Raw genomic sequence first — 24695 nt, forward strand, 5'->3', positions numbered from 1 at the left:
GTCAAACCGTCCTTGTAGCGCTCACGCAGCGGCGCCCCGCCACGCATTACAGAAGCTGCAATATTGCCATGGCGCATTAAACCGCAGCGACAGCGCGTCGGACCGCAATCACATTACCACTAGAGCTCTGGATACAACCAGACACTACACTTGATGTAAGAGTAACTCACTATAATCCGCCCCAGCGCCTAGCCAGAGTGGTCAACTGAGAACTCGCATGCACCGATTGCTCTCCCGACTAGCGGGCCTGGCCGTACGCATGGTAGGCTAGACGGTTTTGGCTGGCGACTCGCTGTTGAAATCCAGCAAGGATGACATCAGTAATCGGGCATTCTTTAGTCGTGGTCATAAGAGTAAACGTTTTGACGGTAGTCATGGAGGTTCTTGGCGGTGTGAATTATCATTGCCCCTAAAAATAGTATTGGCGAATTGTGTGTAGTTAAAGCACCGGCAGGAGAAAGTTGTCAGTTTGACAGGTACCATGATAGACTGTGTTATTCTCCCCGTCATTAGCCGTGATATGGGAATTCGCCAGTAATCCTGGTTGGTCAAGATGACAGCAGCGGCTGCACCAGCTCCCTTGATAGTAGGGCTGTCCATTACAGAGACAGAAAAGGTAAAATTGGTAATGGTGACAACCGAGGCTGCCGGCAGACGCCTTCAGCAGACAATATCCTGGTACAGGCAGTGCCAGACTTGGGGGAATCATGTCCTCGGGCAAAAAAAAAAAGGGTCGGCAACATTGACCTGATCGAGACTACGGAGTATTCCAAGGCGTGGCTCCAATCTCCTGGGCTTGACCACGACAAGGTTCATATGATGATACTACGAGTAATTACTCGTATGAAGTTTCGGGCGCCGAGCAATTCACGTAGTTTCGGTCTCGATTAACGAATCAGTCGATTAGCATGAAATGACCACTATTAAATGTTGGTACTGTGGGCTGGCCTGCGGACCAAGACGAGGAACTGGCAACCCCACCACACTGACACTTGCAAGGCACCGTGAGCATTGGGCCGAACCGACACGCCGGGACAGCCCGTAGTGTTTCCATTTTGTCGTCGGCAAATTCATTGCAGTTGAGTCCGGCGTCTATAGCACAATGTAACTATTTTCAAGGAGTATTATCCCAAAGTTCATTCCATCATCCAGGCCCGACAACCACGGGCCCCCTGGCATGCCTGCTGTCCGAAAATATTCGCAGCATGTCCTCCATCATAACAGTTTCGTACTACGTAAAGTTATGATTGTGCCTGTCAATAATAGTAACACAGCCTCCCTGGCAGTCACACACGTACGTCAAGTTACACAACAAAGGACGGACAGACAAGAAAAATTTAAAACCCAAAAATCATGCATGCGCCGCCCGCCGCTCCATGCTCTGTGATACCTACTCTTGGGCTTCTTATTCCCACAATGCAGCAAAGACACGGAACACGCCATGAACTCCTCTTGTCTCAACTTCTTTTCTCGATCTGTCCCAGACCCCTCTCAGCCCTTGACCCCTGCGCGGGGAGGGGGCGGAGCTAAGCCCCATTGCCATTCATTGCTCCATTGGGAAAATTAAACTGGGACTGAGGAACAGCGACGGCGCGCCCACTTCAATTTTCATGCCAACAGGTGAGAATACATACACATTCTGCCACGGTTTTATCATAATGCCAATGTATCAATCAGCTGGCGATGGGGCATTCGAGTTAGTCTGTATTACCCCAAAGTAACGCTTGATTTCCCCTGCCCTGTTGTTCAAGTCGAGTTCAAGATTGAATTACCGAAGCTTGGATGAGTGACGTAAACTGTTCCCACTTTTTGCCGAATCAGGACATGCATATTCAGCTACCTGTAGGGTCGTGCTAATCGTGCTACCAACCCTAGCTATTCGTGCTACTACCGCTCGATTTGGCCTAGTGGCTAACTGCCCACACCCCACCATACATTTTCACATACACCCACATGGTCGCGCCCGCTTTTTAAAAATTCAATCGGTATTTAATTTAAATCTATCATTTTTTCAATAACACGAGCTCAGGCGAGTAATGGTAGGGCTTAAATCGCTCAAAAACGCGATTTCCGGTGTTTTTAATAAATGTGTACACATTCACGGGCCGTCAATTATTCCGCTGCCGCCGTGGGCGCTGCCTGGGCTCCCAAGGGGTCATCCATCAAAGCTGCGGCTCTTCCGGCTGCGTTTAAGGGATAATTTCCTTAATTTCCGGCGACTCTAATACTATTGCTTGCTTCGTGGCTTGTCTACCTATTGATCGAGTTTGTGTGCGATTTACAGCGTTTCCTGACCGCGCCTGCGACCGTATTATAAGTCTTCTTCATCGTTGCGTCTTAAATCGTTTAATTAATTCGTCTTGCGTTGCCGTGCGTTATATGCTTGGATTGGTTCATCGGTGACCTTAAGAGCCTAATTAAGGCCTTTAACTTAGCTGTTAACTGCTATTATTATCGGAATTTTAGTGTTATTGTGTATTTAAGGGTGTATTTAAGGGCGGCGGGCGGCGTCTTCTGCGATTGATTCTATGGGGATGATGAATTCGAAGATATGGAGCGTCGGAAGTCTATGGGTTATTATTAGGTATGTTTTCTATGATAAATTAATGGGAATTAAAATTAAAGCTTACTAGCGGCTTTATAAGCCACTAACAATAAGGAATATCGCTCTTTTATAAGGGCTATTATGCTTATAGCTTCGGTAAGATAACATATGCATAAGGCAGCATGAATTGGTGTGTAAAAGAGTAATTTTTCTCATAAGGTTACTGCAGCTTAATTTTTCGATGTTGTGCGATGGCTGCAGCCTGTTTTTTTGTTATTATGAGGCATTTTCGTGATAACCCCCTTATTGCCAGGGCAATGTATGTGAAATTGTATGGCGGGGCGTGGCAGGTTAGGGTGTAGGCCCAAAATCAGGGTGGGGCGGTAGCACGAATAGCTAGGGTTGGTAGCACGATTAGCACGACCCCTAGTAGGTAGTGACTTACAACATTCCGTTCGTTTCATAGTCACGTAAAACCACAATCAACTGGCTGTTTACTTAGTCGCTGACGGGTAGTTACCAGGTCACGTCAGATCACGGCTTTTTCGGTGTGCTTTCATGTATTGGCTCGCCTACAGTTTCAATTCTTCAACAGTAGACATGTAACTCTGGACAATGTGCTTCTAAAGCATTCATCAGTATTCATGTAATCAGAGGTTTCCAATCAACGACCAACCACCAGACTACCAACGCATTCGCTTCGGCCGTCTGACTGACTTGCCTTATTTCGAACCCTTTCCCCACCGATCAGGCTCGTTTGCTAAACATCCCGCTTGAGGCTCTGAATTTCCAACTCAGAGTGCCCATGTAGTAAATATGCCGAGAAGGTGAATGTGACCCATTGCTTTCCAATGCTAGAACGAAAGGCTACCCCGTAGCCTTCGCATTCACGCAGGTACAACAAATAATGCTCTAAACATTCGACGAACTGACTTGCACTACGATTCGGCTTGTTCTTGCTCTGAAGTCCCGCCTCCATCTCCTTCTTGATGCAAGGGATGTAGCTGCGGGTGAACTTGGTCATCGGCGAGCCCATCATCGCATTCCTCTTCGGATTGAGTAGAATGACTCTGCTCGTGATGCATGGAAGGTGCCTGGTGGTCATCAATATAGTCCGACGGCATGTGATCGGGGTGGTGATGCCCGCTGGAGCTGCCTTTGTTAAGGGCTTTGTTGGGCTTCTTGCTCTTCCTACTCTTAGCCTTCGCCTTCTCCATGAGTCGCTTCCAGTCAGCTTCTTTGCGGCGATGTCGACGGTCTTTTATCTCAAACGCTCGAATGAGAACTTTGGGGGGTTCGCCAAAGATCCGTTCATACTCGCAGAACTCGCAAATCCACACATCTTCAGGTTTTGGCGGGTTCTCATGCAAGTTTTCCTCCGCAATCTGTCGTCGTCGACGAGCGGCCATCTTCAATTCTCGATCCAGCTGACGGCGAGTCCTTCTGAGTGATTGGGAGCTCGTTGCTGCTTGTGAAATGTCGTTACTTGTACTATTGTTCATGTTTGTGTTGGAGTGCATATCGGGGCCGTGGGTTGCAATGTCGTCTCGAGAATGGTTGCCTACAGTCGGGGTGAGTATTCGCAGCATTTTCTTTTTTCATTGGCTGCATAGAACATAGGACGCTTACCTGGCCACTGCACAGTTCCTGGAACCTGAGAATCACACGTAAAAGTGAACTGTGCTGAGGCTGGCGTGGACTTGGACGCGGAAGAGTGTTGCTGTAAAAGGCTGACGTTCTCTTGTCCCTGGGGAGGGAGCTTCCCAGCGTTTGCGATAGCACTAGAAATAATGCCAACACTATCGCTACCTGTGATAAACTTATTGTTAAAAATTTCAATTCAAGAAATAGGGCAAGTGTCGTGATGCTAGGCATGGCGAACGAAAAAAATGAACAAAGCGGAGTGAATGTGAGCAGTGAGCTTTCATTTGCTTGCTCCAGCTCGCTCGACTCGTGGCAGCTGTGGGAGACAGGGCCGGCCTGAAGCTTTGCCAAAAGAAACACCGGGTAACATGTCGACTGACAGTTGCAAAACAAGGGTGAACTTACCTGCTGGCCAATGAGTTGTCCCAGCCTTCGCGCCTCTACTGGTCCAGGTGGTGTTGCCATCTGGCAACGTTCGAAGCGGGGTCCTAGCATTCCCAGATCGTCCGAGTCTGCCCCTGCCAGGCCCAGAGAAGCCTTGATTACCGGCAGCATACGACGTTGATGCTTGGTAAGTATTAGAGCCCGCGTAGCTTCTCTCAGTGCCGTGGTCAGCGTCTGCTGGGGGTGAGGTGGCAGCAGAAAGTCCCAGGCCATTCATCTCACTGCCGTGTCCATGGGTCCCATTGGTTGACGACTCTCCAGCCGACGGTATCTTTCTTTTCTTTTTATTATTTGTATTTTCGAATGAATCATATCCATCCAGAGACGGGGTAGCAGAAGGTGGTGGTTGTGGTTCGACCTGTCGTGGCTGTTCTTGTCGAGCTGCTTGCCGGCCTGACAAATTCAAAATTTCAGGAGACGTTCTTGCAACAAGTGTGCTTCGAGCTCCGATATGACCTTCCTCCCCAGCCTCTGATTGTACGCCATATCGTTGTGATGTGACACCACGATTTGAATCGTCCAGTCGTCCAGGTTGTATTGGGTCAGAGAGAACACTAGTGAGCTGGCTGCTCCCTTCCTTGGCTTCCTTGACTGTGTATGGAGGATAGTGAAAGAACGGAGCGTTTTCTCGCGTCGACACAGGGTACCTTATCGAATCAGCAGCTTCTGGGGACAAGCGTTCTCGGAGTCGACGTTTCGGCAGCGGCCGAATGGGCCGGTCTGGGAATAGTGACGACACTGTATCGGGTGACATCATCTGGCTACGCCCTGTCCAGCGCCATCGAGGTCGAAGTGTTAGCCAACAAATCACCACCGATACGAAGATTCCGGGTAGAGAAAAGTCTTGTTTGAAATGAATGAAATTAAATGCAAATCGGAACAAGGACCAAATTGATAAAGCCATTTTCCTAGGATTGCCCCGCACTTGAACGGGCTTATGGAGTCGACAAAGAGGCAGAAGATGGGCAGATGGGTTCATGATGAGATGTGAGAAGTGTTTCGGGCCCTGTGGTGAATATCAGAAGGGAAAGCGTACCCAACCACCATGGCCGTCCCAAGATCCCACACGACGCAGGAGCAGACCCAGATCTATGCCGCCTTGGAGCGAAATGTCGAGCTGGCTGGCAGCTGCGTTGCTCGCCGCAATATGCGCCAGTTTCAGCCAAGAACTGAAGTGTCAACACTGCGAATATTCCGTACCAGGTCGTTGTGTTTTAAAGGTTCGTCGGATTCGGATCGGGCTTCGAAGGCGGCGTCTGGTTACGGGTCAGAAAACTGGCTGGTCCTCTTTTCGCCCACGATTTGTGAGAAAATACAGGGCACAGGTAGCTTGAGGAAACCCTCTGTAGTGTTCATGCCACCACTCAGCCCTGAAGGGAAAGGGTGCGTGGCGACTCCGGGGCCGAGATGCGATCTTACCAGTCTGTACAGCACGGCAGCGGAGGAGAAGCAAAATGAGGGACACCTCGGCCTGACCACAGCGGACGTTTAAGTGACTGGTAGCAAACGATGAGCCGTGAGTCGTGGAAAAGACGCCAAGTGGGAGAAGAATAAGCCAAGCAATGCTGCAAAAGGTGCAAACGGAGAACAAAGCCGCACAGTTGGTTTGGAATCGCCTACCTCAGACGTTGCACTTTGGATTGCAAATAACAGCATTTGATACAGCCGCTGTGTGATTATAGGAGGTGTGGCACCGTAGGCAGCGCCCGGATGCTCGCACGGAAGTGGAGTATTAGGTAAGCAGCCATGGCTTGGTTGCATTGCGTCAGCGACCGGGCAGCAGATGATGGAGGGGGAATGCATCTCTACAGATTCTAGAATACTCTGTATGGTTAGATCTTCGATTTTTTCCCACTCTTGGATTATTTTCAGGCCATGGCTAGCAGTATAAAAGAGAGAGAGTCGCCTTGGTATCATGTCTGATGGGATAAGCCTTAGTTGGTCATCCCACGTCAGGGCACTCGACATTGAACCAGTACCAGACCGAAGTAGGGAGTGCTCTGTACTCCATTGGTTAGTGGGGGAGCTGGGGTCGGGTCATTGGCGGCTTCAGAACCGAGATTCTCGAGCCCTCAAGTGTCCGTAGTAATATTAGCGTACAGTGCAGGATTAGCCGAGCCTTTGCCTGCGGATGCAGTGGACGGCTGACCAGGCCCAACCATGTCCAAGCAAACAGTCACTGACTTCCCGTAGTGGGGGCCGCATGTAGCCGGGACCTGTGGCGTATCTAGATCGCACTCTGCAAGACGTTGTGCTGTTTAGGCTGCAAGTCCCGGTACCCTGCCCTAGCTTCTCTCGGGCCACCACGTCCACAACGCAGGTGAGTGCGCGTAGGGTCTGGCCGGCCTGCTACTGCGTGCACCACTCATTCGAGGCGTGGTCGTGCGGCCGCCGTCCCCAGTAAGGCCGGCCCCATTGCGCGCAAAACACCCCAGCACCAGCACTTGGGCGGCCAAGACCAAGAGGGCAAGCAGCACTCGAGAGCGCAGAGAAGCAGAGAGCACCAGACCACAGCGCCGGCCCTCCTTCAGCCGCCTGCCGTCCGTCTCGCTTTCTTTCTTCCTGCCCTCCTTCACGATCTTGTCGTTTGCCATGAGCACGCTGCTTCGTTCTCTGGCCTACTACGTCATGACAGCTCACCAATCCGTCCTACCTACTCGTTGTTGTTTCCCCAAGCCATCCTCGTCGTAACCAGCTCGCACTCGTCCTTGCTGAAGGTGTCTGGCCTGGTGCACCAGCGACAACTCAGCCATCAGCTTGGCCGATTACTCAACCCACCAATTTCTCGCAAGATAACCTTCATAGCGTTGCTCCGAACACTTCCAATCTCTACTCTGCACGCTCTCCGCCTGCCACAACACTCTGCGAGCGGTGCTCTCTCCTGCCCTCCTCGCTCCCTCGCTCCCCGCCGCGCTCCCCTCCAGAGCCATCTCTTGGTTCAATGGCACCACCGTCGCCGCGGCGATCCTCGAGAGCCCGCGCGACCAATTCCCAGTCCCAACAGTCGTCCTCGTCATCGGGGACATCTGGGCGCCTGGAAAGAAGCACCAGATCAGTCAATAAGCCCTCGTCGGAAAAGTCTACTCCCAGCGCTTCGCTGTCCTCAGAGCCGCTCGACGACCTTGACGACACCCTCCTAGGCAGGAGACGCAAACGCGGTCAGAACGACGACACCGACCGAAATTCCCGGAGCGAAAATACAGACATGGCCAATGGTAGCGACGACCTTCAGGACGACGAGGACGAGGCAGTCCGCTGCCTTTGTGGCTCGGAAGATTACCCTGGCCCTCCCCCCGTTGACAGCCCCGACGCCGAGATTTTTGCAGCTATTGATCTTACCGACGAAGTTACTGGATTTTTTGTCCAATGCGACATTTGCAAGGTCTGGCAACACGGGGCGTGTGTTGGCATATTCAGTGCCGAAAGCTCTCCCGATGAATATTTTTGTGAGCAGTGCCGCAAGGATCTTCACAAGATCCATACAGCAGCTAACGGGTGAGTCTCTTCATGAACCCATCTTCGTAATGAATCCTATTGTTTTGCGTGGCCAATTGAACCCAGCGCGGCCTTTTACAAATGGTTTCGAATGGTTGTTGCTGCGAGTCGGTCGAGCCGGATGCGCAAGGGTTTTCACACCCACCAGCATCGCACACATCACAAACCACACATTTGAATACCAAAAAAAATTCTCAAAGACTAATCACGAAGATTCAAGAACAAAATATTCAAAATATCTCCCATTGAATCGCGCTTCCCGCGCCACCTCGCGAGCGACATCTATTGCCAAAGACGACAAGAATGGATCGTCCAAAAACTCCCGACCAAGCACTGCTACACAGTCGTCAAAACGACGATCTACGATGAATAGCCGCGATGCAGCCTACGATGACGAACAATTACGCCGGGCGATAGAGGCAAGCAAAGAAGACAACGCGCTCGAAACCGTGGAAGGTGCTACAAGGCGTGCAAAGCGCGGCCGTAGTGACAGTGAAGAGTTTGTCTGCCTCGCATAATGTATTACCTAGTACACGGCTGACATCCACAGCAGTAACAACAATGCCAGCATTAAGCGCCAACGCACCAGTTCTCGGTCGGCCTCACCACCCGCCGAGAAACAAGAACCTGTAGACGAACAAGTGTCTGACGACGAGACGGAAACCCGCAATGGGGCCAAGAAATCGAAGAACAACCAACAGCACAGAGAAAAGTCGGAGAAAGAGGATAGAGAACGTCAACGACAGGAAGCCGCAAATAAACGCAAGGGGCGGGCAGAGCGCCGGAGGGCAGAAGGTAAGCTCTTTTCCCAGACTTCGTACGCGGACAGCAAAGTTACTGACCTGCTGTACCTAGACTCTGACCTTTCTGAAGAGATGCCCTTGGCAGCTGCCAAAGCAGTGCAGCAAAAACCAGCGGAATCTCCAAGCAAGGAGGAGTCCCCATCCGTCGCCCAACCCCCAGGAACTCCTCCTCCGACCCATCCGACAGCCAGCAGTTCTCATAAGAGAGGAGCTCGGGCGAACAAAAGGGGAAAGGGGAGGAACCAGTATTCCAAGGACCGCGATCAAGACGACGAGTCTCCTGCACGATCCATGTCTAGGGATATTCAGAAAGGCGATGAAGCCACAACAACCGGTCACTCCAAGTCGTCAGTTAACGAACACAAGACCTCCAAGGCAAAAGCATCGACGACGAACAAAATGAGCATGCTTGATATGAAGCGCCGCGTTGCAGCTCTAATGGAGTTCATTTCCAGGACGCAAGTTGACCTAGCCGCGGAGGCCTCCTTCAGTCAGAGCAGCAGTGGCCGAGAGACGCCACAGGAGAAGCCCGAACCGAACCAAACAAACGGCAGCACCGTCAATGGTCATACTCCAGATCCTTTCGATATGAGTCGCTTCAAAGGCCTGAGCTGCATGGAAATGATGGACGTTCTGACACGTGTTATGGTCAAATGGCAGAACCAGTATTCATGACGGCAATGGCCCACGATTGGTGTATTTTGTATTCTTTTAGCAAGTGGGGAGGATTCGGTTTCTCTGGGAATTTTGGTTTTTTTTTCCCTGCTTTTTGCCTCATACTTTGGGATTTCTCTCCCCTGGGAGTTTGGCAAAAGACTGTATGATACTGGCATGACTTTTCTAAATAGCGGCGTTGGGGATGGGTTTGTTTTGCATCGTCGGCGTCCTGGCGGGCTCGGCATATTCACGACGAAGACCAAAAAAAGACGAACAAGGCAACCATGTGGTACTCTCGTTTGAGGGTTCTTGGTGCGATTGCCCACGGTTCCGTCATTGTCTGATTTCCACAACATTGTTGCGGGCAGCTTTTATCTTTTTTTTTTCTAATATACCCATTTTTTTCCCCTATCTTTTGAGTGATATGAAAATCGACGTGCTTGTGGGCGACATTTCGCGCCAGGTTTGGTACAGGATATTCTGGGCGAGAGTCAGAACTCTTCTTTTTTGTTTGGCCTTTTGGCCTTTTTTTTAGATATTTCAGCCCACAGTCGAGGCTTATAGCGGTTTGTCTATCAACGCGTATATTATACAGATACTCTTACAAGCCGTCTCCCTCGTGTTCGTCCAGCTCCCCCCCTTCGGCCCACAAAGACCACCGATTAGTCTCCTAGTCGCTCTCGTTTCCTCGCCTCCTTCTGCGCCTTCTTGGCCTGGTGTAGACTCAGTGCCGGGCGCGCCAGCATCAGGTCGTGGGCGCGGATGTCGGCCTCGCCCAGCTCGTCCAGCACGTGCCTGCCCAGCTTGCCGTCGCGCCACTGCGACAGCACCCTCGCCGCGGCCTCCTGCCAGTTGGGCGCGCCGCCGGCCTTGAGCTTGCCGTCGCGCCGGGCCACGGCCGTCAGGAACTCGTTGACGTCGTTTGTCGGCTCGCAGTAGCGCCGGTACAGCGAGGGGTCCCACCGGTTCATGCGGAACAGGAGGTAGTCGGCGAGCAGCTCGTCGGGGATGAGGCCCTTTTTGACGCCGTGCGCCAGGGCGACCTTGACCATGGTCTCGCCGTCCTCGACGTAGGGCTGGAAGATGCCCGGCGTGTCGAGCACCAGGACGCCGGCCGCGACGCCGCCCCTGTCCTCGGGCTCGACGACGCGCACGGCCGTCCCGACCCTGCGCGTCACGCCGGCCTGGTCGCCCGTCCTGGCGGCCTTTGCCTTCCTCCCCGGCGTGCCGGCCCTCCGGAGCGCGTTGAGCAGCGTGCTCTTGCCGACGTTGGGCATGCCCACCACCAGGGCGCGCAGCCCCGTCAGCGAGTCCTGCGACTCGGCCGTGCGCTTGAGCCGCCTTAGCAGCGCCTCCGTGGTGGCGGGCTTGTTCTTGTCCCAGAAGACTGCCTTGTCGCCGTGGAGCCGCCTCAGCGTGCTGCGCGCGCCGGGCGTGTCGGCGCCCAGGTCGCACTTGGTGTACACGAGGAGGCGGTCTCGGCCGGAGATGGTGCGCTCCAGCGTCGGGTTGTGGGTGGAGAGGGGCAGTCGGAAGTCACGGCATTCGAGGACGAGGGATATGCTAGAGAGGAGCGTCTTGATCTTGTTTGCACCGGCGTGGTGGTGGCCCAGGAAGTACGTCTTTGGGACGGATGACGGGATGCTGAATGTGTCGCGGGGCACGAAGCGCGCCATTGTGAAAGATGTCACCTCCTGCGGGGGTTGGTACACATTTTTCTGTTAGAGTGGCGCGCAATTGATGGGATGTGCTGGGTATATGGTGTTTTGAATAACTGGCGTCACGGCGTCATGAGAGCTTGATATGAAACTGATTGATGTTGTATGGCAATCTTTTGGCTATCAAGTCTCGACTTTCTGGCATGGGTCCTTGCGCCACAAATTGAGGTTGCACGTGTAGATAAGATAAGAGTCAGACGGCCGCTGACGTCATGTCTTGCGTGCGTGAGGACTCTTGATCGACGCCATCCAGTAGCCATGGCCGATGTGGCCACGGGGTTTTTGCAACAGTCTTGGCTTTTCAAATTGTTCGGGCATCGTTCCTACAAAGTTGAAATTCGACCGGAATAGTTGATTCTTGGCCATGCTTGGCTTTAGCATGTACAGTTATGCTTGGACCAATGACGCGGGGCCTTTCAGCCGCCCGAGTCTCATAGTCTCGGATGGGAGGCATAGAGAGCTCGTTGCATGCCCAGTTTAGTTATGGACAGGATTAAGCATACGTTTAGCCTTCTAGGTCAAGATTTTGTCCACCCATGCCTGTGACAGACGCAAGATACTTTGGCCCAGGCGGCAAGCTTAGACCCTTCCGCCTCCTCAGACAGGACGTCACCAACCTGCGCCAACGATACGTGTCAGACTGGACGGTATTCAACCAGCAAATCGTTGCCAGCGCAGTGTACATCTTGTTCGCAAACATTTTCCCGGGGATCACGTTCGCAAGCGACTTGTACGTACTCACGGGTCAATCATGGGGCACTACCGAGGTGGTGTTTAGCACCGGCCTAGTATTCGCCTTGCGAGTTCAATATCACTCATCCACTCACTCGCTCGCTCGCTCTCATAATATAACGAGACATCTTACACCTTCTTGCTCCAGTTTCTCCTCGCAGCCTCTGACCATCCTCGGTGTGACGGGTCCCTTTTCGGTGTTAGAAAACGTCTTCAAATTGTGCTCAAACAGCTTCCATGTCAGTTCCCACGCCACACACACATACACACACATACACACACACACACACATATATATATATATGTCTCTCACAAACGCCTCGCTAAATTCTTCACAAGGTCGACTTCCTCCCCGTAATGGCATGGTCCCTCATCCACGCGGACTGGATGCTCTTCCCCTCGCCATCTTCAACGCGCACGCGCACGACTGGACAATGCAATACGTGACACACTTCAGCGCCGACATCTTCTCTCTCCTCAACAGCGCCATCTACTTCCACAAAGCGGCCGTGGCCCTGCAGCGTACGCACGGCACCGTATCTCTCGCCGCATTCATACACGGCCGTGGGAACCTGCCTGGTCGCCGTGCTGCTGTCAACCGCAAACTCGTGGAGCCTGTTCCACAAGTACGTCAGGATCGGGCTCTCTGAATACGCGGCCGCCATCTCGATTGTTTCGTGGATCGGGATTCCACACATTGGCGAGCTGGTCCAGACCTCTTTTCGGCCGTCGAGCCCCCCAGCCGGGCCGCATTCTTCGTGGAATTTTGAAAACTGCCCGTGAAGTGGGTGTTCCTGTCAGCCATTCCCGGCGCCATCATTACCGTGCTCTTCTACTTTGACGACGAGATCAGCAGCATAATATGCACCGTTGAGAGGTACGGCGTGCGCAAGCCAGGCGGATACGCGTGGGACATTACCCTGCTTGGGCTCACGACTGTTCTCTGCGGCGTTTTGGGCATTCCGCCCGCAAATGGACTATTGCCGCAGGTCCCATTGCACACGGAATCGTTGCTACACCACATTGATGAGGGGTTAGCTGAGGAAGACGCCGATGGAACATGTGCCGAGGCTGTGCGACCGGTGGCTAGGACGCATGAGCAACGGTACTCACATTTCATCCAGGCCGCCATCATTCTGGTGTTTGTCTCGCCTCCGCTCCAGAAACTGCTGGGTTCAACGCAGACTTCTGTCCTGGCAGGGGTTTTCATGTTCATGGGCTATCAGTCGCTTACCGTGAATCCCATCCTCGACAGAATCTGCCAACTACTCACTCCTAAATCTGAACTGCCGAGTTTACCAGACGGCGTGACTTGGTCGGGGACCCACAGCTTCACCGGTACACAGCTTATCTTGACTGGCATCGTGTTCGGCGTAACGCTTATTACCGTGGCCGTGCCTGCATTCCCCCTCGTAATCATTGCCTTGGTACCACTGCGATTGACCGTGATGAAGCGTGCTTGGTAGGCAGAGACATTGAGGTTCGCTGATGGCTGGGCATGTCGGCCCGGAAGACCGGAGGATGAGCCGCATGCAGGGCAGGTAATGATGACCGAGGGCGAGGAGAAAGGTCGAGACTCTGTTGTGAGATCTGACACTGTAGATGTCTAAAATGCAATACAACTCAATATTACGAATAAAAAAGAAAATCACAACCAGGTGACAGGTTTTTCAGCTGGAATAGGTTGTGATACTCCAAACTTATCATGGCTCCAATCAAAAAAGCTTATCGCACTTGTATCCCTGAAGCATCATCTGAATGGAACATGTTGATAAGGAACACGGGCTCACCAGGCAATTTTCGTCCGTATTGAGCCCCATTCCCCCTTTGGTGTTCTTCTTCTTCTTCTGCTTCTTCCATTTTTTTTATAGCAAGCTTTCTGAGTGAATATGGCCCTGAAAATAACTGGTAAAAGCGCCATTGTTACCGGTGGCGTTTCAGGTGTGTAAAAGAGCCATGTAGCAAATAATGAAACCTGGAGGACCACATCTTAACAGGACCCAATAACAGGTTATATGTCTGTGCTTTGCGAAACTTCTCCTTAGCAAGGGCTGTTCTGTTGTTATTGCCGACATCAGCCTTCGCCCCGAAGCTAAACAACTTCTCGAGGAGTACCGCCAAGACGACCCGCGTGCAGTCGATGGCTCGGAACGGCCGTTAAAACCCGCGGTAATGTGGACATTGTAGTACCCGGCGCGGGCATCTTCGAGCCAGCGTGGAGCAGTTTCTGGAAAGCTCCCAAGACCGACACCAATCCCGATATGCAATCGCGAGATGCCGGGGACGCAGGGCCCGGTCATTACGCATCATTGACTTGAATCTAACCGCACCATTTCGACTGAGCCAGATGGCCATTGGACCCTGGGCCACGAATCGGCAGAAAGGCTGCTTAGTGCTTGCGGGAAGCATTGCTGGTTATTTAGACCTGCCGATTCAGCCGTTGTACCACACGACGAAACATGGTATACACGGGTTTGTGTCGTGCATGGCCCCCTTCGTGACGCACTGGATATCCGAGTTAGCGCCCTAGCTCCCGGTCCAATCAAGGTATGTGGCCGACGATATATCCTCCTGTTCGTCATTACAACTTACCACTGACTGATTTGGCTGGAGACCTCGATATGGGATCAGATATTCACCGTGTCAAAAGATATGAGCGACAACATGGCAAGGATCGATTTGCAGGGCGTTGCCCGGGGCGATGTATCAGTTGGTAGTGGATGAAAAGATGGGCGACGGAACGATATTGGAAGTCCTAGCTTCGGGTACCCGAATTCTACCCAGGTTTGCTGGTGCCTCTGAGGAGCTAGTCAACTCAACCGTGAGCGGATCTCTAAAGGCCGAGGAAATATTCCTGGCTGACTTGAAGGCGAACGGCCTACGAGTCTAATTTCGCTCCGTTCAAGCTGCAGTCTCGTTAGCTTTTTGTATCTTGGTAAACTGAACAACACAGGCTCTGCGACTAGTTTCCGTTATCAGATTGGGTCGCAAAGTCGCAAAGTTGAGAATTAGTGTATATTTCGCTGACAAAATATCGAGCTCTGAACGGATTCTGTCTGTAGTAATAGCGTAAATGGCCTTGAAAATGGTAGAGTCCTTGCTCGTTTAGAATCTCGTTTTCAGTACGCTAGACTCCAAGAAGATCTGAGGGCTTGTCTACTGCCACTCCCTTCAGCTAGCATTCCAAATTGTTCATTCTTCCTGACAAAATATACATACAAATAAAACAGTGAGTTTTGCTTGTGCCCAACCACTGCGTCCCAGAACATTGTTTGATTTCTCTCTTGCTTCTTCTAGCCCATGCGAATAAGGACCAAAACAGCGTCATGGCCGATGTGGCGCCTAGGTAAGCTCGACAAAATAATGGGGGAACGAAAGTCGAACAAATGATGTAAAGAAAGAAATCGCAAGCCGCATAACCGGTCAGATGAAGATGCTCTCGAAAGAGCTGGGTATCTAGATCAACCACCTTGAAAGGTCTTCTCCCAAACCTTCTCTACTCCTGTGTCTGTATACCGCTCCCCTTCCTTTTTCCCCCGTCGTTGCTGTGTATTCTCCCGACTCTGACAGGCTCTGGTGGGATCTCGATGAAACACGAAATGAAAAAATAAGATACTAGGAAAAGCTTTGGTTCAAAGGATTGGTCGGTAAGTCGCCTCGGATGCGTCGTCGCTCGTCCAGTTGTATAGGATATGTAAAAGGCGTTGTTCCCGATGTGTTGAGTTTAGAAATGGGGACACTGCTAACTAAAGGTGGGTTTCGTGTATAAAAAGCGCTGATTTTTCGAGTACGGCACCATGGTCAATAAAATTCTCGTCATTTGATGTTTTTGAAGAGGTCATTCCCCAAGCTTCCTTCATCTTTTTCGAGGTCCTTAAGCTCCGGGATCATCGGTGGGGGAGGCCCGGTTGGTTTTCGAGGCGAAGGGACATCATTAAACAAAATGCTTGATCGCTTGGATTCGCCGCTTTTGAAGAGCCCGAACCAGCTGCTCCGCCTCGATTTTCGTCCGCCCATGACGCTGCTGGCGCCGCGGCTAGGAGGTCTGCTACCGATGGCCAGGCTACCATTGTCCATCGAAGCCGAATTGCCCTCTACAAAACTAGTGTTCAGCATATTCCTACTAAGTAGTTTGCGGAGGCTGCCCTGCCTAGCAGAGCCAGCGGGGCTCAGGGGCGCCTCATCCGCGGGCCGTTTGGTTCCAGCAATATTACCATTGTTTGGTGGTGTAGACTTGTCGGTCTCGTTCCCACTGACCACGGCGGAGTCGGTCTTCTTTGTCGGAGGAGGCGTCTGAGGCGGCGTGGGCACCTTGGGCGAATCTGGAGGAGGAGGGATATTGGTGCCGTCGGTAATGTTCCCGAAGTTCAAGTCGAGCGCGGGAAGCTCAAACCGAGGCTTGGCCGAGCCATTGACGCGAGCAGGCATGACGACAGAATTTTGAGGGAGGCCGAGAATGTCGACAAGAGAGTCAACGAGAGATCCTGACCTCTGGAAGGCGTCGTGACTAGCAGCAGTCACAGACAGCTTGGCGGGCAGAAGACGTCGTGATCAGTGGCAGCTTATCGCGATAGGCCGGGCCCAGTGAGTCGTGAACAAGATGACGGAGTAAAGCTTCAGTCTGTTCTCGTATCAAGACAGGCGAGACCAGGCCACTAGGAAAGGAGAGCAAAATGCCTGGCAGCTAGGTAGTTGCTCCGTACGCTGTACGGAGTCCTCTGTACTATGCACTACTCCGTATACGCGTTGATGACCGGGGTAGGTGAGAAAACTGGAGCTCTCGTGGCTTTGGAGAGCCAGGGGTCGGATGAATTGGGTCGCGTTGGAGCTCAGTTGTGCACACTATTCCGTCTAGGACGGGGGGACTGGGGTCGAAAGAAGAAACGAGGGTCGAACGAGCCCTCGGACAGAATTCAGGGAGAATTATTCAGCGTAGAAGATTGGCCTCGGGAGGTAATGGCTGAAAAGAAGAGCAGGGTTGGCGAAGTTGGCAGGCAGGAAGCCGGGGCGAGGAGAGGGATGTGAGAGGAGAATCTGAATCTGCACGCACAGCAAGAAGAAGAGACCTGCAGGTTGCTCAAATGCTCAAATGCCTTGGATGTTTCGCTTCGTCAGCGAGGTGTTGCTGAAAATGGAACATGGGGGGTTGGCCATGGTTACGGCCTGGGACAGATGGCAGGGATAAGGGGACAGGACATCAGGAACCTCGAGGTGGCGGTTGTTGGCGCAGCACACAGTGCACAGAAGCCTGGAAACGGCTTAGCGCCCCCAGAGAGCACCGTTGACTGAGGCTGTCCAGCTGGCCGGCTGAGTCGCGAGCTCTGTGCACCCACCCATCCAGAACTTTGGAAGGCGGCGTCATTCACGGCTGGTACGTGCAGGCATGCAGACTTGAATGTTGCAGAACTACAGACACTCAAGCCATAGAACGTATGACCAAATTGTTGACGGAGCAATGGCCAACAGGTCAAATGGTCGCACTCTTGACCGTGCAATGAGTTATTTTTGGAGCCGAGCATTTAGCTGGCCATGACGGCGGTGACGATGCTGCCCTTTGCCCTCAAGCTTCGATAGTCTAGTCCCGTGCAAGGCCGACTAGTAACTTGCCAGTCGTTGGCAACTTGGGTGACGGCACGACCCGCAGTCGGCAGCGTGACGCCTCGGAAGGGGTTCAAACGTCAACTGGCCTGGTTCGCAGGAATCGTTGAAAACGGCCTAGACTGCTGGCACTATTGGCGGACTGATGGGGCTGATGGGACGGGTCTGGTGGCATTGCGGAGTATGGGCCATGGCATTAGCCATCAATTGATGGGACCCGCCGATGGACTCTGAAGTCTGAACATTTGCACCAGACGTGAGCGTGGGCGACACGGGCAAGGGGGGGCGAACGCAAACCCGGAAAACTCGATAATAAAAGCAAGTTCAACGACTGTCATCACGCCATCGTCATCGCCCTTACTGCCTGTATACTTCTTTGTGGACAAATGTATTGCGCTGCTGATTGCGGGTACCTGGGAAGGCGCATCCAGCTGAGACGAGTCCATCTATGCATCGTGAGTGAAGAAGGTGAGGGGGACAGCCGCCCGTCTTTTAGGTCGTGACTTCCAGGATTAGCGTCATATTTTTGACCTTGACTTCGATTCGTTCGTTCCGGACATGTGCGGTCGTGAATTATTTCTCTCGCCACTGAGCACGCGTTTTGCGCAGAGAATTGAAAATAGGATGTTAAAGCCGCTCCCTAGCTGTCTTTCTCTTTTCGGGTAACCATTAGGAGCATCCTAGACGCGAGGCCAAGGAATTCATCCAGTTCTATTATCGTATCTGCTAGCTTCTTCCCTCCTATAAGGTCCGCGCGGAGAATATTGTCTACCCATAATGGTGGATGGCGCGTAGGTACTTGTATCATGAGTTGTAGATGCTTCCCAACTCTAATTACCCTCCCTCATTGAAAACCGGACCGCCCCAAAACTCGGCCCCACATTTCGGCTTGAAAGACATGAGCGATATCACAATTCCGCTCCCCTTCCAATTTGGCATTTCGCGGAGAATATTCTGCATCGAAGAATACAGCTAGGACTCTGCCCTTTCACACCTCGTGTCATTTGGAAACAACCACCTTCCGCAAAACTAGAGACATTATACAACCTCATGTGGGTCCCCTCCACGGCCGAAATTAGCTCCATCACCCAAACGTCATTGACGGTTTTCATCCGACGACGGACCGATAGCTTCACAGTCTCTTAGCACAACCTCCATTGTCCTTGCCAGAATCCCATCCGCAGCAATTGCACACGTTGACAATGGCAAGTCACCAGTGTCTGCGACTACCCTCTTTGGTGTTCAAGCTTTCACGACCAACACCAAGGCTCCAGGCTACCTACTTGAGTCGGCTACCTCGAACAGCTCTCCGGCGCAAGTCGGGTCCATACGGCTACACACAATCCAAAGCTCTCGTGTATTCCAAACATGGCGAGCCCTCGGACGTACTGAAGTAGGTTGAGGTTTACCTGACACCAATGACGGCGATTACGTAGGCTAACTTCGCTCTCGTAGGCTTCACACGCATTCCATCTCCCCTTCCCTCCCGAGTTCATCCGTCCTCGTTCGAACCCTGGCCGCATCAATCAACCCCGCTGATATCAACACCATCCAAGGGACATATGGCTCCAAGCAGCCCATGACATCTCTCATCGGAACAGCCGAGCCGTCCGCTGTCCCTGGCAACGAGGGCGTTTTCGAAGTCGTCTCAGTCGGCGATTCGTCGTCACCGCTGAAGAAGGGGGACTGGGTTATTCCCGCCGCCCAGCAGATTGGCACATGGAGGACGCACGCAGTTTTCGAAACCAATCATCTTCTCAAAGTCGACAAGGAGAATCTGACGCCCACACAGGTCGCGACTGTGAGCATCAACCCATGCACGGCGTACCGCATTTTGCGAGACTATGGTCCCAGCGCTGGGTTGAAGGCTGGCCTGCCGATGAGACCGCTCGAGCTCGGCAGTGGCGAGTGGTTCATCCAGAATGGAGCCAACTCGGGAGTGGGACGGGCAGCGATCCAGTTTGGAAAGCTCTGGGGTCTACGGAGCATCAACGTTATCCGCGATAGAGACTCCATCGAGGAGACCGAAGCTTTGAAGCAGGAGCTTATCGGCCTAGGAGCAGATGTTGTGGTGCCGGAGTCGCAATTCCTGTCTAGGGAATGGAAGGACCAGCTTGCGGATATCACTCGAGGCGGCCGCGAGGAAATCGGACTAGCGTTTAATTGCGTCGGCGGCAAATCTGCCACCTCGCTGGCACGATCCCTGGGCGAGGGGGCTACGTTGGTGTCGTATGGAGGAATGTCCAAGCAGCCTGTTGCGTTGCCGCTTGGGCTGCTCATCTTCAAGGACATTCGATTTGTTGGGTTCTGGTTGTCAAAGTGGAACAAGAAGGATGCCACCGGGCGAAAGCATATGGTGAATGATATTCTGAACTTGATTCGCCTGGGCCATTTCAAGGATGTGCCCGTGGATGAAGTCAAGTGGGACTGGGAGACGGAGGAGGCACCGCTGAAGGAGGCAGTACAAGGGGGTTTAAGGGGGTTTAGGAAAGGAAAGGGGGTGTTTTTGTTCGGTGACACTTGAGGGTTGTTGCGCATGTAATGTGAAGGTCATGTATAGTATTCGAACGATGGGTGAAAGCTTGAAGCCGCGCCATCTTGTCATGTGCCATGATCTACTTGGTTGGCTGGACGGTTTTCATGACTCTTGTTTCACGTAAAGCGATGAGATGGGCAGGATAGGCAGGTCTTGGTCCTGGTGTACGGCGCAGTATCTAACGATACATATATACAATGCTATATATCAGCCAAAGAACCGTCACACATACAGCCTTGCCATGCCGGCATATAATGGGCCGTGGTTGAGTGCACTAGCGATCTCTCGATATTTCGTCCCTTCGACAGTTGTTGACGATCCAGGGATGCTGCTGGACTTGTTCGAGGGTCAATCTCTTATCTGGGTCAACAACAAGCAACTTTGGCCAATGTTAGCACTTCCATACACCATGTTCAAAGAGTCAAAAGATTCACACCTACTCCCTTAATAAGGCTCGTGGCCTCGGCGCTGACAAATGACGGGACTTTCATCTCCGCCCTAGCGATTCTCCTACATGTCATGGCCGGTGTGTCCTCAAAGGGGGCCTCACCCACGAGAAATTCGTAGGCCAACACGCCCAGGGCCCATAGGTCAACCTTCTCATCGTATGAGTTCTCCGGGCTATTCGGTATAACCATCTCAGGAGGCAGGTAGTCCAATGTTCCGCAGTACGTTTTCCGGCGGCTACGAGGCGAGTGTACACTCCAGCCAAAATCCGAGATCTTGACCTCACCGTATATGCCCACCAGGATATTCTCTGGTTTAATGTCCCGATGGATTATATGCTTACGGTGCAAGTAGCGCAGGGCGCTTGCCATCTGCGCAATATAGCGTGCGGCTTTCGGCTCCGGGAATCTATCTGCCTTGCGAAGGTGCTTGTATAACTCGCCACGGCCAGCAAACTCAAGGACAAGAAAGACGCGCTTACTGTCGTGGAAGTGGCTATATAACTTTAGGATATTGGGATGCCGCAGATTGCTCTGGATCTCAATCTCGCGGCGCACTTGTCTCTCGACTCGACCTTCTTGTAGCTCGCTCTTATGCAGGACTTTTAACGCGCAGATGAAGCCGTGATCTCGCTCGCGGGCGAGGTATACGCGGCCAAACTTGCCCTTGCCTAGTGGCTTGCCGATCTCGAACATGCCCAAGTGGAATGTCTTGGCCACGGGCTGCTGAATCAAACGCGCAGTCTTGTTCTCTGGTTGACTATTTTCCTTGGATGGTCTTATACGAGGGCTTTTGTGGCTCAGAAAAGTTTGGAGGGCGGCTTCTCGCGGGGGAGCCGTTGTGTTTGGCTTCTGTTTGGGCAGAAGGGCTTTGACGAGGTTTGGTCGAGCTGGGTTGCATGGGAGCATCTTTGGGCCTGATTTCGCCTGTTCAGAGGATTAGTTTCTGCCGGAGCTGACTGGGAATTTAGTTTTTAATTACCTTTGCCTTCATTTCCCTTCCGTTGTAATCGTCGAGAGCCAGCCGCTGCAAGCGAGTCTCGAGGCCAGGAGCTGCCATCCTTTTGGGCTGTTTTTAGGCAGAGACGAGGATGAGAAAAGAAGGATAGAAATATATTGCCTGAATTGGCTACTTGAAACCGATGGCCAAGCGCCACTGACGAATTGTCATTCTGTCGGTATCGTGACTCTCCTGAAGTATGGGATGGAATCAATGGACCGTGTGCGCCATTGTGAAAGGGCGTTGCGCGGCAACCATCGCGCCTCATCCTCTCCAATCAACTGTGGCTGTTGGCTGTTGGATGCTGGCCGTTGTTTGTATGTGGCGTGCATGAGCAAGGAGCTTTGTAAGCCCCCTACGGCAGCGATGTATGATGGGGAACCCAAGGAAAAGGAAGCTCCGGCCATGGACATTGTTTCATTAACAGGCAGATAAATGAGCATTATATTTTCGTATGTAGACCAGCAGAGACAGAAGTGGCCAGAATGCACGGAGTATGCTGCGGCACCAGCTACGATGCAGGGAAACACATGTTTTTGCAAATTGTACCGCGTTCTGGCTTCAGGCACATAACACTAGATGAATATATCATCTTACTTCAATCCTGGCTGTTCCTAGTATTAGCTCTAGCTGAGCTGTGACAGGACGTTGATTATTGAACTACCTGGTGTGTAGAAGCATTGGGTCGAATGTACCCTCGTGGTGTAAAATCAGATGTGAACAAAGATGCTGCGAGCTCTTCGTCGTTTGTTAGTTCCAGCTGGTCTTCCATTCAGACCAAAGCCTTCGCTTTGTCCTTTATTCGTCTCTTTGTTGCCCAGAGCTTCTCCCACTCAATCACGTGCATCTGCATCCGAAGAAGAAAGCGAAAGCCATTCGTTCGCTTCCATGTCAACTGGATTCGGGACGTCCACAATCCAAGCCACCAGTCCCTTCACCATAGATATTCGGCGTCGCACCATCCAATAAATCGACAGAATTCGAAAAGACACGCTTGGAAGCCCCATCTTCTCCAGTCTTCTCCAGATCTGACATCTGCGCCCCTGACGCTAGCGCAGGCTGGCTTAGATCCGTCCCCACTCATTCGTCACTCAACACAGCGTCAGGAACCTAACTCACATCCGTCTGACCATCGCATGTTTGCGGCAAACAAGCTCAATATGATCGCCTTCGCGAAAAGCCTGCTCTTGTCCTCTCGCGATGCGAAGGCGAATGGTGCGCATGGCGTTGATAATACGGTTCGTCCAGTGCCGTGTCTTGCATTCCACTTTGACCCCCGTCTCCCCCCCCTGAGCAAATCTGTACTACGTACTCCAGAATTCCAGAATCCACACAAGCAAAGAAACCCCCACCGTCGTATCAGCACGTGCTGACGTTGCCGCAGCAGCCACAGACACCGGGAAAGAGGAAGATTGGTGGCACTACGAATGAAATCGAAGACAGGCCTATAAAAAAGGAGCCTGGCTCACATACCTCCACAAAGCGTCGCAAGATAAATGACATCACGCCTCGAAGAACAAGGCCCTCCAAGCAGCTCAACAATGCACCCACACAACGACTCGATATTACAGTATTCGGGAGCGGGGAGAATGGCGAACTGGGTCTGGGGAATAAAAGCCACAACAACAAGAGTCCTACGAAGGCAAACAGGCCCCGTCTCAACCATTTGCTAAACGCAGCGGACATAGGCATTGTCCAAGTAGCAGTCGGAAGCGTGCATTGCGCTGCGCTCACACACGACGGCCGAGTCTTGACTTGGGGTGTCAACGACTCCAGGGCCCTCGGTAGAAATACAAAATGTGAACCACTGGCGCAACCGGACGGAGGTGTTACGAATTTGAACCCCCTCGAAAGCACACCCGCGCCTGCGGAAGGGCTGGAAAATCTGGGTTCAGATATTACACAAGTTGCTGCCACTGATAATGCGACCTTTGTCCTCACCAGATCTGGACTTGTATATGGCTGGGGCACTTTCTTTGTATTTTGACACACTCTTTCCTCCTTCACCTATCCCCACGTTAGAGAGCTAACTGGTTCCAGGGCAGCGACGGTGTATACGGTTTTTTGCGAGAGAGGATGCGCCCAAAGAAGAAATCCAAGTACAAAGAACGCTTCCAGGTCACGCCCATCCAAATAGGTGGCCTCAAAGATATCAAGAAGCTTTCCGCGGGCGGAAACCACGTGCTCGCTCTCACGGAATCAGGAGACGTGTACGCCTGGGGGTCAGGACAACAAGCCGAACTTGGCCGCCGCCTCGTCCAACGGCACCAATTCGAATCCTTGATCCCGCGAATGGTCGATCTACCGAGGAAGGGAATCGTCGAGGCCTTTGCCGGATTCAACCATAGCTTCGCGATAGACAAGGACGGCCAAGTCTGGACCTGGGGGCTGAACAATTTCGGACAGACAGGCCTTGCCGCCAACGAGGAGAATCTTCATGTTGGCACCCCGACAGTCATTCAGGGGCTGAGAGGGTACAAGATTCGCCATATGGCGGGTGGCTTTCAGCATAGCCTGGCGTGCACCGAGGACGGAGAGGTTCTTGCTTGGGGGAGATGTGACAACAGTCAAGTTGGCATCGACGTGTCTGCCTTGCCTAGGGAACATGTCCTGTGCGACAGCCGAGGACGGCCGAGGATTTTGCTGCAACCCACCATCATCCCTGGTACGTGCCATTTACATCTTCTTTTTTTTTTTTTTTTTGGATCTCCGTCATCTGAGCATTCGCATAGCTGACATTAGTGGCAGGAATCACGGCTACTCTCGTCGCAGCCGGCATCGACAACTCCTTCGCCATCACCCCAGAAGGCAAAGTCCTGACCTGGGGATATTCTGAAAACTGTCGAGCAGGCCAAGGGGCCGACACAACGATTGAGACGCCTACAGAACTTACGGGAAAGGCTGTTTCCGGTAAATCGTTCACATTTGCTGCCTGCAGAGGGCAATTCTCACTCATTGCGAGTCCACGAAAGTCTTCACCCTGAAGGATAACAATGTTTATGCAGTAGGAAAACCATGCTGACGATAGGCTGATTCGAAACTGGTACGGGATTGGACCACGCGAAACGTGGCCTGTA

At 52.4% G+C, this 24695-nt stretch overlaps 9 protein-coding genes across 11 annotated transcripts; 5 read left to right on the forward strand and 4 right to left on the reverse strand.

The window, feature by feature from the left end:
• Positions 1 to 2019: 2019 nt before the first annotated feature.
• J3458_009434 (uncharacterized protein) lies at positions 2020 to 6303 on the reverse strand. 2 transcript variants are annotated; one of them, XM_066119782.1, is made up of 6 exons: positions 6053 to 6303; positions 4595 to 5889; positions 4175 to 4354; positions 3267 to 4106; positions 2631 to 3168; positions 2020 to 2567 (listed from the first exon to the last, which is right to left on the reverse strand). In XM_066119782.1, the coding sequence occupies exons 2-4, from the start codon at positions 5610 to 5612 to the stop codon at positions 3484 to 3486; spliced, it is 1821 nt and encodes a 606-aa protein (XP_065975579.1). In that variant the 5' UTR covers positions 5613 to 5889; positions 6053 to 6303; the 3' UTR covers positions 2020 to 2567; positions 2631 to 3168; positions 3267 to 3483. The 2 variants fall into 2 exon arrangements, with proteins under 2 accessions (XP_065975579.1, XP_065975578.1); XM_066119781.1 differs by having other exon boundaries at positions 2020 to 4106; positions 4595 to 5401; positions 5670 to 6303.
• J3458_009435 (uncharacterized protein) lies at positions 5679 to 6125 on the forward strand (the record flags this gene model as incomplete). The annotated part of the gene is made up of 1 exon (XM_066119783.1): positions 5679 to 6125. One exon carries the CDS (start codon positions 5679 to 5681, stop codon positions 6123 to 6125), a length of 447 nt encoding a protein of 148 aa, XP_065975580.1.
• An 838-nt stretch (positions 6304 to 7141) lies between the features above and the next one.
• Positions 7142 to 10000, forward strand: CTI6 (Histone deacetylase complex subunit). 2 transcript variants are annotated; one of them, XM_066119784.1, is made up of 4 exons: positions 7155 to 8128; positions 8349 to 8627; positions 8682 to 8923; positions 8984 to 10000. In XM_066119784.1, the coding sequence occupies exons 1-4, from the start codon at positions 7575 to 7577 to the stop codon at positions 9604 to 9606; spliced, it is 1698 nt and encodes a 565-aa protein (XP_065975581.1). In that variant the 5' UTR covers positions 7155 to 7574; the 3' UTR covers positions 9607 to 10000. The 2 variants fall into 2 exon arrangements, with proteins under 2 accessions (XP_065975582.1, XP_065975581.1); XM_066119785.1 differs by having other exon boundaries at positions 7142 to 8627.
• Positions 9983 to 11396, reverse strand: mtg1 (Mitochondrial GTPase 1). The gene has a single exon (XM_007808975.2). The coding sequence runs from the start codon at positions 11262 to 11264 to the stop codon at positions 10251 to 10253; it is 1014 nt and encodes a 337-aa protein (XP_007807166.1). The 5' UTR covers positions 11265 to 11396; the 3' UTR covers positions 9983 to 10250.
• Positions 11397 to 12400: 1004 nt separating this feature from the next.
• Positions 12401 to 13504, forward strand: J3458_009438 (uncharacterized protein; the record flags this gene model as incomplete). The annotated part of the gene is made up of 2 exons (XM_007808974.2): positions 12401 to 12664; positions 12824 to 13504. The coding sequence occupies 2 exons, from the start codon at positions 12401 to 12403 to the stop codon at positions 13502 to 13504; spliced, it is 945 nt and encodes a 314-aa protein (XP_007807165.1).
• A 2350-nt stretch (positions 13505 to 15854) lies between these two features.
• Positions 15855 to 16466, reverse strand: J3458_009439 (uncharacterized protein; the record flags this gene model as incomplete). The annotated part of the gene is made up of 1 exon (XM_007808973.1): positions 15855 to 16466. The coding sequence occupies one exon, from the start codon at positions 16464 to 16466 to the stop codon at positions 15855 to 15857; it is 612 nt and encodes a 203-aa protein (XP_007807164.1).
• Positions 16467 to 18529: 2063 nt separating this feature from the next.
• On the forward strand, positions 18530 to 20582 carry ETR1 (mitochondrial 2-enoyl thioester reductase). Its single transcript, XM_007808972.2, has 3 exons — positions 18530 to 18688; positions 18767 to 19029; positions 19092 to 20582. Exons 2-3 carry the CDS (start codon positions 18839 to 18841, stop codon positions 20158 to 20160), a joined length of 1260 nt encoding a protein of 419 aa, XP_007807163.2. The 5' UTR covers positions 18530 to 18688; positions 18767 to 18838; the 3' UTR covers positions 20161 to 20582.
• IPL1_3 (spindle assembly checkpoint kinase) lies at positions 20447 to 21678 on the reverse strand (the record flags this gene model as incomplete). The annotated part of the gene is made up of 3 exons (XM_007808971.2): positions 20447 to 20551; positions 20613 to 21545; positions 21601 to 21678. 3 exons carry the CDS (start codon positions 21676 to 21678, stop codon positions 20447 to 20449), a joined length of 1116 nt encoding a protein of 371 aa, XP_007807162.2.
• A 1100-nt stretch (positions 21679 to 22778) lies between these two features.
• Positions 22779 to 24602, forward strand: J3458_009442 (uncharacterized protein; the record flags this gene model as incomplete). Its single annotated transcript, XM_066119786.1, has 4 exons — positions 22779 to 22856; positions 23003 to 23596; positions 23659 to 24283; positions 24367 to 24602. The coding sequence occupies 4 exons, from the start codon at positions 22779 to 22781 to the stop codon at positions 24600 to 24602; spliced, it is 1533 nt and encodes a 510-aa protein (XP_065975583.1).
• Positions 24603 to 24695: the final 93 nt, after the last annotated feature.

Source organism: Metarhizium acridum (genome assembly GCF_019434415.1).
Source record: "Metarhizium acridum strain ARSEF 324 chromosome Unknown scaffold_141, whole genome shotgun sequence".
In the NCBI taxonomy this organism is placed as follows: domain Eukaryota; kingdom Fungi; phylum Ascomycota; class Sordariomycetes; order Hypocreales; family Clavicipitaceae; genus Metarhizium; species Metarhizium acridum.

Excerpts from the sequence above, each read along its gene's own strand:
- J3458_009434 (XM_066119782.1), bottom strand. The coding sequence starts at position 5,612 with ATGAACCCATCTGCCCATCTTCTGCCTCTTTGTCGACTCCATAAGCCC. Across the intron at positions 4,355-4,594 it reads GACAACTCATTGGCCAGCAG|GTAGCGATAGTGTTGGCATT; the intron begins GTAAGTTCACCC and ends AGTTTATCACAG. Across the intron at positions 4,107-4,174 it reads AGGAACTGTGCAGTGGCCAG|GCAACCATTCTCGAGACGAC; the intron begins GTAAGCGTCCTA and ends CCCCGACTGTAG.
- CTI6 (XM_066119784.1), top strand. The coding sequence starts at position 7,575 with ATGGCACCACCGTCGCCGCGGCGATCCTCGAGAGCCCGCGCGACCAAT. Across the intron at positions 8,129-8,348 it reads ATCCATACAGCAGCTAACGG|AACAAAATATTCAAAATATC; the intron begins GTGAGTCTCTTC and ends CGAAGATTCAAG. Across the intron at positions 8,924-8,983 it reads AGAGCGCCGGAGGGCAGAAG|ACTCTGACCTTTCTGAAGAG; the intron begins GTAAGCTCTTTT and ends TGCTGTACCTAG.
- mtg1 (XM_007808975.2), bottom strand. The coding sequence starts at position 11,264 with ATGGCGCGCTTCGTGCCCCGCGACACATTCAGCATCCCGTCATCCGTC.
- ETR1 (XM_007808972.2), top strand. The coding sequence starts at position 18,839 with ATGGCAAGTCACCAGTGTCTGCGACTACCCTCTTTGGTGTTCAAGCTT. Across the intron at positions 19,030-19,091 it reads GAGCCCTCGGACGTACTGAA|GCTTCACACGCATTCCATCT; the intron begins GTAGGTTGAGGT and ends TCGCTCTCGTAG.